This window comes from Cheilinus undulatus, linkage group 20 (assembly GCF_018320785.1).
Source record: "Cheilinus undulatus linkage group 20, ASM1832078v1, whole genome shotgun sequence".
Classification (NCBI taxonomy): domain Eukaryota; kingdom Metazoa; phylum Chordata; class Actinopteri; order Labriformes; family Labridae; genus Cheilinus; species Cheilinus undulatus.
The window spans coordinates 4978131-4993350 of record NC_054884.1 but is presented as its reverse complement, the minus strand read 5'-3'; the positions used below and the strand labels follow the sequence as shown (position 1 = coordinate 4993350).

General features: G+C 35.0%; 1 protein-coding gene across 2 annotated transcripts in view; it reads right to left on the bottom strand.

The window, feature by feature from the left end:
- LOC121528924 (SAP30 binding protein) overlaps positions 1 to 12930 on the bottom strand; it is a 31872-nt gene extending 18942 nt beyond the window's left edge. For both annotated transcript variants that reach the window (XM_041816574.1, XM_041816575.1), the window contains exons 1-3: positions 12808 to 12930; positions 8861 to 8970; positions 4617 to 4661 (exon numbers count right to left, since the gene is read on the bottom strand). In XM_041816574.1, coding sequence (XP_041672508.1) covers positions 4617 to 4661; positions 8861 to 8970; positions 12808 to 12901 — 249 coding nt within the window. In that variant the 5' untranslated portion in view covers positions 12902 to 12930. The remainder of the gene's footprint in view (positions 1 to 4616; positions 4662 to 8860; positions 8971 to 12807) is intronic.
- Between the last annotated feature and the right edge of the window lie 2290 nt (positions 12931 to 15220).

Genomic DNA, 15220 nt, shown 5'->3' with positions numbered 1-15220 from the left:
CCACAGTCCCTGGTAATTCCTTGGATGTCCTAAGGGCCTGAAAACTGCTGGAGGTCTCTGAGCGTTTTACCAAGTGTGAAAAAAGCCCTGACAAAAGAGATGCCATCAAGCTTGACCTCCGTTTTCGCTGCTTTCTGTGTGTTGACATGTGTCAACCTTGACTCTCCCTCTGCTAAATCCTTAGTGCCTGACATACCTAAAACGTATGCAGATGACTGTCTACACTCTATGCCAGGGGTTCTCAATTGGTGGGTCAGGGAGCTGTTGATAGTGGGTCGCGAATGTTTGCCTCTTGAAAAATGGTTGTAAAAATCTGTGCAGTACAGACAAAAGCACTAGATACACATTCATACAATTTATTTTCATTGTGATAATTGGTAAATGTTCATTGATTATTTCAATTCATTTATCTAATTTTCTTGGTTTAACAAAGCAGCTTTTCCCTTGATAATGAAATAATTCCTCAAGCTCTCTGAACAATTGTCAAAAATGTACATGTCATCTTGGATAAATGGAGTAAATTGAATTGTTTCTCGCTTATCTTTGTTCATTTAAATAAAAATCTGCTCTACTAAGCCATCTAGTAGACAATAAATGTATAACAGACAGAGTGATTATAATGACACCATGGCTTTGGTGTGCGAGGCTTCGGATTAAATAAATCAATGTATTGTGATGCCAATATATACATTATGTAGTATTATTATGGTGTCTGTCTTTATAAGACCATGGCTGGGTCAAAAAGGAAAGCAGAAACAAATTGGGGAGAGGGTTGTGACATGAATGTGCTTGTGTTACTTTGCATATGAAGAAATGAAACGCCACGCCCGTGAACCAGCTCCTGACGTCACCAACTACGTCATCAGCACAAGCCTTGATACGCACTTTACAAAATTCTTACTGGATTACTCGTCACACGCTTCGAAACCTCGGCACAGGAGAGCACATCACAAACAAAAACACTATTTATAAACTATTTAAGATTGGTATAAAATTTTCCGACATTTGGATCCTAGATTGTTGTTGAAGACACTGTAGTGGGTCCTGAAGCTACGCCAGTTGAGAACCACTGCTCTAAGCAGTTTGGGTTGTGGTAAGGGTGGGCGATATCGAGTATACTTGATGTATCCCAACTTTTACCATAATAGATCTATAAATTACTACATCCTGAACACTGAGTATAAATTACATAGAAGTTTTGAGCCACCAGCGTGACCCTTTTAAAGACAGGCAGAAGTTTACCTGCATAAAACAGCACCAGATATTACAACAGATGCAAGTTTAGGTTTTGAATGCACTTGTTTTTATGTCTCTCTTGTTTACTTTCCAGGAAGTTACCAGCTCTTTTTATCTGCACATATTCTCGTGTCTCATGTTTATTCCCTGATAATGAAAAGGGCAGATCATACAGAATGTAGACTGATATCACTTCTGTGTTTTAGGTGTGGTTGCAGTCAAAAAAAGCCTTTCAGACTCCTTTCCATGACTCTAGGACTTGAAAAACATGTATTTGAGCTTCCTGTCTTGTCTTAATAACCACAAAATGGGTTATCCGTGGGGGGGTTGAAGAATCATTTGGCAGCTGAAAGACTGGCTTTAATTACTAAGCTTAGCCAAAGGATCTGAATCTATTAAAAAAAGCCTGATTCCTATCACTATAGGTTCCTTGTGCAGCAGCAGAGAACTCCCCTTGGGGGCAAGAGGTGATTTCTGCATATAGAAATGCTACCGAAAGGCCATGTTTTTAGCTGTTTAAGACTACGCCAAGCTTTCAAAGTGCAAAAATATAAATAGTTTTGTATTCTTAAGCTACTTTTATGTCCTGGAAGTAGTGAAATATTGTGGTAACAAAAACAAAGTTTTAAAAACTCACAAAGAAATGTCTGCTGGCATGAATTAAAAAGCCTATGTCTCTAAAGACTGGACAAACAGTGTCACAAAACCCTCCTGTAAGGTCCAGCTCGGTTCAGCACAGTTTTGCCATTTTTAGCACATTAAATGGTGATCTTGTCCACGTTTCTCCTGCTGATGTCCGCCCAGCCTCATCTGTCGTGACAGGAGATCGGTCTCCTTTAAGAGATCCAGATCATTTGACTCCCACTGCATTTGGTAGCAGTTTGACTTCTTAAATGTGGATTAAATAACGTCATGGAGTAAAGGAAATTAGCAATCATACGGGAACTAGCTATAGCAGTCCAGTTCTGATACGAGTATCAGAAATACATCCAATACTGTTTAAAATGCAGGTATTGTATCGGTGAGTACACGAGTTTATTCACCGATCTGATACCGTTTGGTTTAGCTTTATATTTTACTTCTTTTAGCCATGCTAAGTGTTAGCGCTATAAACCTGAAATCAATTCTTCTTTGCTGCCGGAAAGCACTGCAAGCACAAGCTACTGTTTTTAGAGCAAAGAAGAAGAACCAAAAGATCCACTGCAGCAGCAAAGAATAGCGGCTGCTTGACAGTTTTTCTCAGTTCTTTTCTCTCATTAAAATGCCTTCCAGACCGGCGCTGACGTACACGACAAGAAGTGACACAGTTTATCAAAAGTTAAATAACTTTTGAACCATAAATCGTTGCCTTTTACTTTTTTTTTCCTCATGAAGCTAACCGTTGTGCCGTCCCATTGACGCTATTGATGCTTTCGAACCTTTGCAGCAGTACTTTCTGCTAGCCTGGAACTCCTGTGGCTTTTGGGGACTTTAATAATTGAATCCACACCAGTAAGCCTGCTATTTAATGCAATACAATCATTTATTACCGGTAACTGCCAATATGGTAACTGCTATATTGTTTTCCCTTTGTGAGGGTCTGTCAGTCAATGGCAGACTAGAGAATACAGAAAGAGATAGTGAGAGCCTGTGATACAGCCCCCTGTATTATTGTTATTTCAATATTTAGCAGTAAAACTCAATAATCAGCAGAAAAACAACTTTAGGCTCACAGAGATGCTATATATTTGATTCTATTTGTTGAGCCATGTTCTGAGTCAAATATAGGTCTAAAATAATTTGCTAGTCTGCACAGTCAGTCCAAAAAGTTCACACTGGTATCAGATCAGTACCCAGTATCGGTCGATACCCAACACCTTGGTATCCGAATTGTATCGGGAAGGAAAAATGGTATAGGAACATTTCTAAGCAGTTTAACATTAATGAGCCTTTTTGTGGCACAGGCTTATTAGTGAACTGCACATTTCTCCGTTGCTCATCAAACAAAGTTTATTTGGTTGATAGTACATCATTAGTTTCAATTAAAAGCATGTCTGTAACAAAACGAGAATTTTTTTATATGTTCAAGGGGCTTGGCTAGACTCTTGTCTTTCTTCATCGGCTAAATCATGCTAGACACTCAGAGGTTTTCAGGACTAAGTGATTTATGTTATTGAACATGTCCACGCCAGGTTAATCTGTTTAACTGTGGTTAAAATCACTTTGTGTAAAGTTTAGGGATGGAACTTAATGCATGTTAAAATTTTCTGATAATAACTGCAGCGTACAAGTCCATTTAGAGCTTTAAAGTACTAACTCTCCTGTGTTCCTATTCATTACTAATGGCTATCCACTACTTCCTGACCCCCAATGAACATTCAGGGTCACGTGATTACAAACGACCTTTCAGAGAAGCTGGACAGACATTGGTTGTGGAAGAGCAAGGAAGATCAGAGTTTACTGCACCAAATCATGGCACTGAACTAAACTGGTGGTTGTTGGTGTTTACAGCAATGTGTCAGAGAATTCCTTCGTATTCAATCACCCTGCTGGAATAAGATTCACGTTTTGTCTGGTGACTTAATCTTCAGTTATCCAGAACAGAAACAGATAAGACAACTGCAAGGAAAAATAACAAAAACAGAGGAAACACTGGGACACAATGTAAAAATACTCTCTTAGTCTATCAAATCATAAATCTATATCCTGCTGCTCATGTCGACTGCTTTAGGCTACAGAACACATTACATGTCAACCTCTGTAAGATAATTTAAGTAACACTCACTGATGCTATCTATAATACTAAGTAAACAACATTAACACCACAGCTTGCCCAGAGATATTTTATATCTTTAATGGGGGTAATTATACATGACTACACATGCATTATTGGGAAATCGCATCATGACATGACGCACATTGTAAGAATAACTAAATCACTAAGTTTGCACGTTGCCAGCTCTGTTATCTCTTCTTCAGCACTCACAAACCACCAGCTTATCACATTATAATCACCTATAAAACACCGCCTCAGACGGAGCAAAGTTACTTTCACAACAACTTCTTTTATGTTTTGTGACTCACTCCCGTCTCACTAAGCAGAAGCTTGCATGATGTTCAGCTCAAACAGCTTTAAGACACAAAGGGTGGGGTTAGTAAGGTGTGCAAGTCCAAGCAGTGCTCTGGAAGGAAAAACAACACTGATGGTTTGAGACAGAAAGTACCTTTTCTGTTTATGTGAGCGTTTATCGAACAAGCATAAACCCACAGCACCATCTAGTGAACATGCTCCGTTATAGCACGTGGGGAAAGAGTCAACAAAGCCACTATTTGGGGTTAGTCACAGGGTGAGAAATCAGTCTTTTCCAAATCCATCCCACACCAGGTGGGGGTTCAAATACCTCAACATCATCTGCGTCCCTCCCCTCGTCAGATTCGTCCATTTCCTATAAAAACAAAAATGCACAAGGTTAACGCCGTAGGGGTCAAAAGGAGAGCAGAGCAGGAGGGGGGAGAAAGCAGCAGTACAGGCCAGATATCAACCAGCACCCAGAGGCTGACTGCAAAACACTGGTCAACATTTTTTATACAGCGCCATGAAAAAGTTTTTACCCCTTTCATATCAAACAAATTTTAAAATTAGACAGAGACAACCTGAGTAAATACAAAATACACTTTTATAATAATGATTTCATTTATTCATACTGATGTGGAGGAAAGTTAAAACATTCTGCTTTGCAAAATTGCTTTAATTCAGCCACATCAGAGGGTGTTCTGAGTTCTTTTGTGACCTCCTGGATGAGTCATCCATGTGATCTTGGAGTTTGGTTGGTTTGCCACTCCTAAGAAGGTTCACCACTGTTCCAAGTTTTCTCCATTTGTGGGTAATGGCTCTGACAGTGGTTAGCTGGAGCCCTGAAGCCTCAGAAATGTCTTTGTAACCCTTTCCAGACTGATAGTTGTCAGTTCTTGAATTCTGTTAGATGGTGCAATGTTATGTTGCTTTTTGAGATATTGTAGCCTACTTCACTTTGTCAGACAGGTTCTAGTTAAGGAATTTCTGGACTTCTGGTGTGGCTGGTGAAATTGATCATAATTCTCCAAAATGTGTGGTTAATTAAAGTTAATTCATGATATAACAAGAGAAGGTAATGGCCTTTTTACATAGGGCCAGATAGGTTTGGATGGCTTTTTCCCATAATAAATGAAATCATCATTTAGAAACTGCATTTTCATTTACTCAGGCTATCTTTGTCTAATAATAAAATTTGCTTGATGATCTGAAACATTTAAGTGTGACAAATATGCAAAAAAAGACAAATCAGGAAGGGGGAAATACTTTTTAACAGCACTGTAAAAGTAATACTATTACAGTCTCTTATAAACACCATAAACTACTCAGACATCTAAGCATTTCATACAGAACAAAAATATCTATTGTAGAGCTGTGTGTAGGAACATTGAACATAAAAACACTGCAAACCTGTAGCTACATGCAAGCTTTCCGATCCGGTGCATTAATGGAAATTCAACAAAACTACAATATCTAATTTGTTTTAAAACGTGTTTTGTTCAAAGGATTGTTAGGATGATTATTATTACTTTACTGGCATAGAGATGCTAGAAATATATAATAGGAATTATAGGATTATGAAGGATTGCCCACACATTGAAAACAGTTAGGGTCACAGCTAGGGCTGCAGTAATTGATAATTTTTGTATTTGAGTACTCTACCGATTCTTCTGTCGATTAATCGAGTACTCCAATGAGAAATATTGCTTTTTTTAATCAATCACTTTTGCTTTTTTCCAAAAGAAATAGTATTAGACAAATGAGAAAAGAAGGTGGGTCCCTTAAATGGGCTACTTGTATGTTAAAAAAGGTATTAAAAGGTTATCTAAATAAAATAGCTAGAATAGTTCTGATGGCACTTTACACTGATTTAAGTTAAAAGGAAAGGAAGTCAAATAACTCCATTAGATTATACATGATAGGAATTGGATCTATTTTTCAAAAGGTGTTCACTTTTAATTTCTGCAACCACGTTTTTGTTTGACCCACTGTGACTTTTAACACCATATGTGGACCTGGGAACAGGTTTTCAGGTAAAGCTGCATCTGTGGTCTGTCGAATCCTGACTGTATGATGATGAACTGTCATTGCTAGTCTATTATCTAATACCATCAAATACTGATTAGACTGATCACTGTCCATTATCCCTCAGGACTTAGTAGTCATTAGTAACTGTCAACTTAGAGATCTGAACAATGAGACTCATGATAAAACTTCATAACCAATGAGAGTTAGGGTCATTTGATGTTGATGAAGATTGATTTAAAGGCAGATTTCACTTCCATGTTAAGCTCAACGTTCCAAGAATTATTGATCAAAATATTAGTTTTCAAGAAGAAGATTTTTATTATGATCGAAATTAAAGGTTTCCTTTTATTTAAATTTGGTACTTTCTAAACATGCTCACGGAAAATCTCCAAATGACTTTTGCTGTGTAGAATTTAAGTACAAGTCTTCTTAATATTGCTTGTAATCTATTCTGTTTAGAGTAGAGACTTTTTAAAGGCTCTCTTCATACGTTTCAAGACTATCACAGCTTTAAATCATCACATAAACAACAGTTACGAATGTGTTGGTAGGACAATAACGGAACAAAGAAAAGAAAATGTTGGTAGAATTTCCTACTGTAGAATGCAAAGAAGCCTTCCTGGAGAATTTTGAGATCAGAATGAGAGAAAAAAAACGATACATAAGTAGGGCTGGTAATCACTAGTGTTCCCACAATATGATATCATCACAATACTTGGGTCACGATTCGATATTATTGCAATTTTAAACATTTTGTGATACAGTGAGTATTGCAATATATATCGTGATCTATAACATTTTTTCAACTTTTTAGCTGACTAAGCAGTAGTCTTCCCATTATGTTTTTCGTTCCGCAGTATTTTATTTTCATGTAGCACTCCTTGCAAACCTCATGTGTCATGTCCATCTCTTTTGTGCCCTGCCTGTAGTCCTAATGTCCTTCCCCTGGTGCTGCCATGTTTGTTTTACTGACTTTCTCCTGCTCTATGACCGTCACCTCTGCCGACCTCACTGGACAAACAATTGATTTTATTTTTTCCATTATCATAGACTTCAGTTCATATTAGCATTGATTTAGCATTGATAGCATTAATACTTGGTGGACGAGACAATACGATATATCACCAGACAAAATATCGGGACATTATCAATTGATTTTTTCCCCCACCCTTATACATAAGGTAGCTGAATGGAAGGTCTTATTTCTTATGTAAGGGGCTTAAAGTAGTCATACCTCAATGTAAAAATATCTATTTACAAGTTTTGTGTTGCATTGAAAAGTAGAACAGCATACATTCAGGTTTAAAGGAAAAAAGCGCAAGGTATAAATGCCTATTTCAGGGTTCTTTTAATGCTCTTTAATTCTGATTTTAAAGTATTTTAAAGCATACAACCTCTTTAGTGGAAAAAAAACTATAAACAAAATTTAAGACCTTAAGTTCTTGCATTTAAGACTTTAATAGTTTTTAAAAGCATTCATTTTGGTTTAATTTAATCAACTTTTAACACTTTTTAAGACCCTGCGACCACCCTGATTTAACAAACATATCGTTAATACTGTTGGTACTCTTCATCTGATTGAAATTAACAGAAGTAAAAGAAGACATTGGTTTTGTTTAGATAAAGGTCACTTTAAACAGTGAAGGTTTAAATAAAAAATCTGAATGAAAAGGGATATTTGATTGAAAATACAGACATAATGTCATTTAACGTCGCAATAATCCAGGGCCTCAGTGATACAGTTTCACTGTAATAGCAGAATGTTATGATTATGAAAAAGTGTTATTTTTAGCCAAGTTATCCAAACTTTGTTTTAAAAAATGCCACACAGGACTAGTATTAGGGGTCGACTTATACTGAGTTTTTAGGGACACTAATATCTACGCTAACTATTTGTAGTTCAGGACTGATGACCGATATTGGCCTCAATGTTGATTTGCACATGTGACGTAAAGCCAATGAGGGGGTGTTAAAGTTGGAAAATTAGGCAAGAGAGCGGAGTGAGGGAGGGATAGACGTCGCTAAGCAGAGCTTAAGAAGCCCACTTTTTAAACTGATTAATTTTATCAGTTATCAGTAAAATGAAACACAAATGCTGATTATCAGACCTGATGATGGACCAGGCCGATAATTGGTTGACCCCAAACTAGTACCATCAGTGTTTAATGCCAGGAGGGAAGTGAGGTTTTAAAACCCTTTAGACATGCATCATAAGCATGTTCCGTATGCAATTTAAATGACACACTGCAAACAAAAAGGTCTAACATTGAAATGGATGTATTTTACTAGCAAACCCAAACAAGCTCCTAACAGCTTCCCCATTCCCCTAAGAGATAGGTGGAGACTCAGAAGTTCACACTGTAACCTCATCAACATGTCAACAAGCACTATATTCTCTGACAACACATCCAGTGCACAGCTTTCATTTTTAATGATGCTCAACTATTTTCATACAAATGAATGATCCAAAGAAATTCATCCTGAAGGATGAAGAACGTCCCTCACCATAAGAAAAACATGCTTTGTAAACATTTAAATACTGACCGAGTTGCTTTCTCTGCTGTCTTCATCTGCAGACGCCTTGTCCTCTCCCTCTTCAGTTCGGTTCAGGTCATCATCGCCATAACCGTACACCAGACCTCCTCCTCGCCCCTCTTGTTGTGGACAGAGAGGGGAAGACAGGAAAGAAAGAAATACTCAGGCATAAGACATGTTACTGTTACTGTTAGTGTTATTTTACTTTATTATAAAAGGTGTGACTTTACCTAAACAAGCTTGTTGGAGATGTGAATTCTTGAAATTTATTGCCGATAAGGAAAGTTCATTTTTTACTGTACAACTTCTCAGTTGCTACAAAGACTTGGCAGTTTCTAAATCAACATTAAATCACAATATGTCCTACTGCAATTTTAAAAACTGTACAAGTTAAAATTTTTTTACCAGAAATGTGTAAATAATAATAATAATAATTTTCATACAATTTATTTGCAGCAGAGACGTTATGCTGATCATGACTTTCAAACAACAATTCACATTTTGATTTTGCAACATGAGTCAGAATAATCACAGATATATATACTTTATTTATTTTTCAGCCCTACTTTTCATGTTGATTGCTACAAGGCTTTAAGTTCAACAAATCAGTAAATGTTGGCTACTCCTGTGACCGAAGTAGATGTGATTCAAACTGACTCATGCATCATGTTATATCATCCTGACATCCGGCCTACAGGAAAGAACAGTTAATGTTTAATCTATGTAATACTGTGCAGATCAGAATTAGGGCCAGACAATTAATCGAAAATTTGATTCAATCCCAATGTGACCTGCTGCAATTTTTCAAATCTCAGAGGTTGCAATATTCCTTTAACCTGAAATTTGAGTCAAAATACCAGTTTAAAACTTTTTTGCAGCAGAGATGTTATGCGTGACATATCATGCAATCATTCAAGGCACATTTTTTAGAACAGTCTAAAAAAAAAACCTTTCTTTATTTTTGTAAATTTTCAGATTAAATATGACAAGGATATAAAAATGATCATTCCCTTCAATACAATAATTTATATCTAATTTCCAAAATTATTCAGCCCTTGTTTTATCTAATATTGTGTTGGTTATAATACAGAATGATTTATTGCTTGTGTTTGCTGGAAAATACATAAGATGAGGAACTTCAGGAATAATTGCAAATCAAATCACAATCACAATAATGGGGGGAAAAAAATCGCAATTCAAATCATTCAGCCCTAATCAGAACATAGTAGGGATGCACGATGATATCAGTCTGGTATCGGCAGATATAAGCTTAAAAAGGCAATTATCAGTATCAGCAGATATCAAAATTTATGTCGATATTTACATCCAATATTTTGCCTGTGTATTTCAGCATATATTGATTGTAAATTTTGTCCATATATATTAATAAATTAGTGGAGTTTTAGTCTAAACCAACAGACCTATATCAGGTGCAGTCTTTTTCTTTATTTATTCTCATTCTTTAAACTTTAATCTGTTTTTTAAAGGACTAAAGTTCGTTTCCTTGGTCATCCTTAAACCTTAAAGTGTCCAAAAGGACTACAATTATTTGTCCAAAAAGCATATTAAATATCGGTATCGGCTTATCGGAATCTGTAAATATTGGCATATCGGATTTCAGCAAAAATCCAATATTGTGCATCCCTAGAATATAGAATAATTTTTTTTGCTTGAGTTTGTTAATAAATACACAAGATGGAGGCTTAAAAATAATTGCATGTTAAATTGCAAATGCATATTGAAAAAAAAATCCCATTATTTTCTGAAATTGTTCAGTATCAACTCAATACTTAGAGTAAAACCTAAGGATCTATGTAAGTGGAGTAAATTGTCCTGTTATTTTTGGTTTATGAGTATCATTTATGTATGTCCATTTTGCACTCGGTTTACATATTCAAATTAATTTTCTATCAATCGATCATTTATCTATCCATCTATTGCATACTTTGTACTTTTACTGTCTTGAGACGATTTATAAATCAGTACTTTTACTTCATTTAAGTAAGTTTTAACCAGCGTTATTATACTTTTACTGGAGTACAATACTTTTTTACTTTTTCAAACCTGGGTGTTTCTACATTGAAGAGCAGCTAAAATCAAATATGCGCATGCCCAATTCTTTTCCTGTATCTAGTTTGCAAATCTAGCTATCCACCTTATTATACATTTACATGATAGATTGTAACATATATGATAGATGATATGTTGGGTGAAATGCTGAGTGATAGTTATGTATATATTAATGTATTTCTTTAGATCTATTATACATTTACATGATAGACTATAACATATATGATAGATGATATGTTGGGTGATATACTGGGTGATAGTTATGTATATACACTGCCTGGCCAAAAAAAAAGTCGCCACCAAAAAAAGGTCCCACACTGATATTTCGTTGGACCGCCTTTAGTTTTGATTACAGCACGCATTCGCTGTGGCATTGTTTCAATAAGCTTCTGCAATGTCACAAGATTTATTTCCATCTGGTGTTGCATTAATTTTTCACAAAGATCTTGTATTGATGATGGGAGAGTCTGACCACTGCGCAAAGCCTTCTCCAGCACATCCCAAAGATTCTCAATGGGGTTAACATCTGGACTCTGTGGTGGCCAATCCATGTGTGAAAATGATGTCTCATGCTCCCTGAACCACTCTTTCACAATTTGAGCCCGATGAATCCTGGCATTGTCATCTTGGAATATGCCCGTGCCATTAGGGAAGAAAAAATCAATTGATGTAATAACCTGGTCATTCAGTATATTCAGGTAGTCAGCTGACCTCCTTCTTTGGGCACATGATGTTGCTGAACCTAGACCTGACCAACTGCAGCAACCTACTACCTATTTGCTTAGTTAAAGCCGGGTGGTGACTTTTTTATGGCCAGGCAGTGTATTAATGTATTTATTTAGATCTATTACACATTTACATGATAGATTATAACATATATAATAGGTGATATGTTGGGTGATGGGTATGTATATATTAATGTATTTATTTAGATCTATTATACATTTACATGATAGATTATAACACATATAATAGGTGATATGTTGGGTGATGGGTATGTCTATATTAATGTATTTATTTAGATCTATTATACATTTACATGATAGATTATAACACATATAATAGGTGATATGTTGGGTGATGGGTATGTCTATATTAATGTATTTATTTAGATCTATTATACATTTACATGATAGATTATAACACATATAATAGGTGATATGTTGGGTGATGGGTATGTCTATATTAATGTATTTATTTAGCTCTATTATACATTTACATGATAGATTATAACACATATAATAGGTGATATGTTGGGTGATGGGTATGTCTATATTAATGTATTTATTTAGATCTATTATACATTTACATGATACATACATTCAGACTGACAGTAGCGTCCCCAGGAATAAGGTGGATGTATTTAAAAACTTTATACATTTCCCTGCTATTATTATCAGACACTGAGTTGATTTTTGTCTGTTTTCCTAACAAACGCACATATTTATAAATATCTTACATGGGCTTTATTGGTATTTTCTTTTATCAATAATGTTTTTCATTCCTACCATCTTTATTATTATTTATACTTTAACAAAACAATCAAACGGAAACTAGATTTCAGAACTGAGACCCTACTTTACATTTGATCATATACTCGACATTAAGAGGAACAATATTTACCCAATATTTCCCACTAAATGACCATCATACACATAAAGACAGTCTTAGGAGAACAGCTGTAAACGTCTTTATTTCATGTTTCGTATATAAAGTTTAAAAAAGGAGAAACTCTCCAGCATCATCTTTGAAGTTAGCCGTGTATGCTAGTTTTAAAGCTAGCGTTAGGTTCAACATAAAAACGGGCTGAGAAAGGCAAATTAATGGGTGTTTTTAGTTCAAAAAACCCGGAAACCACTTATTGATTAATTTATTTAAACACATACCCGTCTCTTCTGTTTCTGGCTCTGAGTCTGGCTCTGAATCGTCTCCATAATCTGCCAAAGAAGAGAGCAGAGCACTCTTTTTACCGCTCGCCATTGCTGCTGTGTGCGTCGCATAAACGAATGGTCGCGGAGTATTAGCGTCATCAGACCCTATGACGTAGGCACTAATGCAGAACCGGAAGACTCGCTCCGTGCTGGCAGCGGTAAAGCTGCACACCGTCAGATTACCGTCACTCTCCTCCCCTCAACCTTTGGTTTTAGTTTTCAAGTATATTTGTAATAACTCTAATATTAAGAATAAAACATTATTTTATTCTAACTGGTTAAAAATGGTAATTTACTGGAGTCTGCTGTCCGATGAAAAAGGGTTCATATATTATTACAGAGTTTCTTGCAAGGAACAATATACCAGCAACACCAAAAGAGTTTTTAAAGCAGTTGCGTCAGTGTATGCTTGTAGGCAAAATTTGCTTTTCTGTTTATTAAGGTCAAATCAAATTCTTATTTTAACACGTTACAATCACTCCTCCTACAACAACACTTTACTGGAAGAATTTAGTCAGCAATACTAAATGGAAAAAAAGGTATAGTATTTATCATAAAAGTTTCTGCTAACTAATAAAATAAAAGACGTTTCATTGAAAGTAATTCTTGGATTTTACTCAGTAAAGCATTCTACAATGACTTTAATGTAAATAGTTATTTTTGTGAAATGTACCCTGAGACTGTTTCTCAGCTGTTTTGGTCATGTGAATTTTCATATAATTCATGTGGAGAGAGCTTAGCTCCTTTGTAATCTAAAACACATGTTCTAAATTCACCTTGTAATATAAGAATAATATTTTTGATTATCTTAATTACGACAGGAAAGAGCATGATGCATCCATTTAATTTTTTTTCTCTGCTAAGTCTCACTTACACAAATGTAAATTCACACAAAAAAAAAACAGTTCAATGTTTTATTGAAGGGGATTGAGATGCACGTAACCTTTTAAATGGATGTTTGCAAACTCAAGTCTGTGTGGTGTCATTGTACGAGTTTTATATTTCTCAAGTTTTTTAAATTTTTGTCATGACTTAATATATCGTCAGAGTTTGTGTTTATGTCAGTTCATTGTACATCGGCTTAATGAAGTTAATAAAAAAGTTTAATTTTTAATTTGTTCTGACATTTGAGAGTTTTCGCAGCACGAGCAGGAAAAGAGGACATCGTCTAAGTTTTCTTTTGAACTGTGATGAGAAATGAGCTGATGGAGGAAATGAAAATACAAATGGTAAGTTTGCTCTGTAATGTCATTTATGAGACAAAAAAGTGCACACGTTTTAAAAAGTAAATTTTCAATAAAGACCTTTATCAGTAAAATTAGCTGTAGCATTAAAATCATGGGGACTATTTAACAGCTTTTTCTGAAAATTAAACATCAACTGTCTATTCCATTTTAATAAAGTTATACATTGTGCAATGTGAAGACAAAATTTAAATTGTGTATGAGATAATTTAATATTGATTTTATTTTTAGTCCAAAAATGCAAACATTATGAAAATTAAAAGCACTTCCAATAAAGACATTTAATTTTAAAATTAGCTAGACTGTTTAAATAATGAGGACTATTTAAGAGGTTTATCTGGAAATTAAAAATTAAATGTCTGTTTCATTTTGATAAAGTCATACGTTCTACAATATAAAGAAACAATTTAAAATGCTTATCAGATAATTTAATATTGATTTTATTTTTACAATGTATAAAATGCAAACGTTTTTGAAATTTAAAGCACTTCCAATGAAGGCGTTTAATTTTAAAATTAGCTGTACCATTCAAATATAAGGACTATTTAAGAGCTTTTTCTGAAAATTAAAAATTAAATGTCTTTTTCTATTTATGTTAATAACGCCATACATTGTGCAAAGCGACAATGAAATTGAAAATGCTTATTGGATAATTTAATGTTGACTTTATTTTTGAGTCAAAAAGTGCACTTTTTTAAAAAATTGAAATGCATTTCAGTTATTGCCCTTAAATGATCAAATCAGACTGTTCATTCAAATTATAAGCATTAAATATCAAAGCATTTTCTGTAAAAAAAAAAATTTAACCGAAGTAGTTACAAAATGCTCCTCCTTTTCCAGCCTCTTGTTTTCCCGTCCCTACTTTTTTGAGATTCATTGCTGCCATCTTATTCAAAATGAGCTCATATTTTAATGGTCAGATGTGTCAGGTTCAACATCTGGCATGTTTGTGTTTTATTGTAAGGTCACAGAGTTTGTTTAAATAACTATAGGTGACTTTGCAGATGCCTGCTATAAAAGAAAATCTCTCATACGCAGTAAAAATGTGGAGGTAAATACTTTAAATCTCCTGTTATGGGTGTTTGAGGGTTTCTGTGGGCCCCAAAAGATTTTCAGGCTTCACT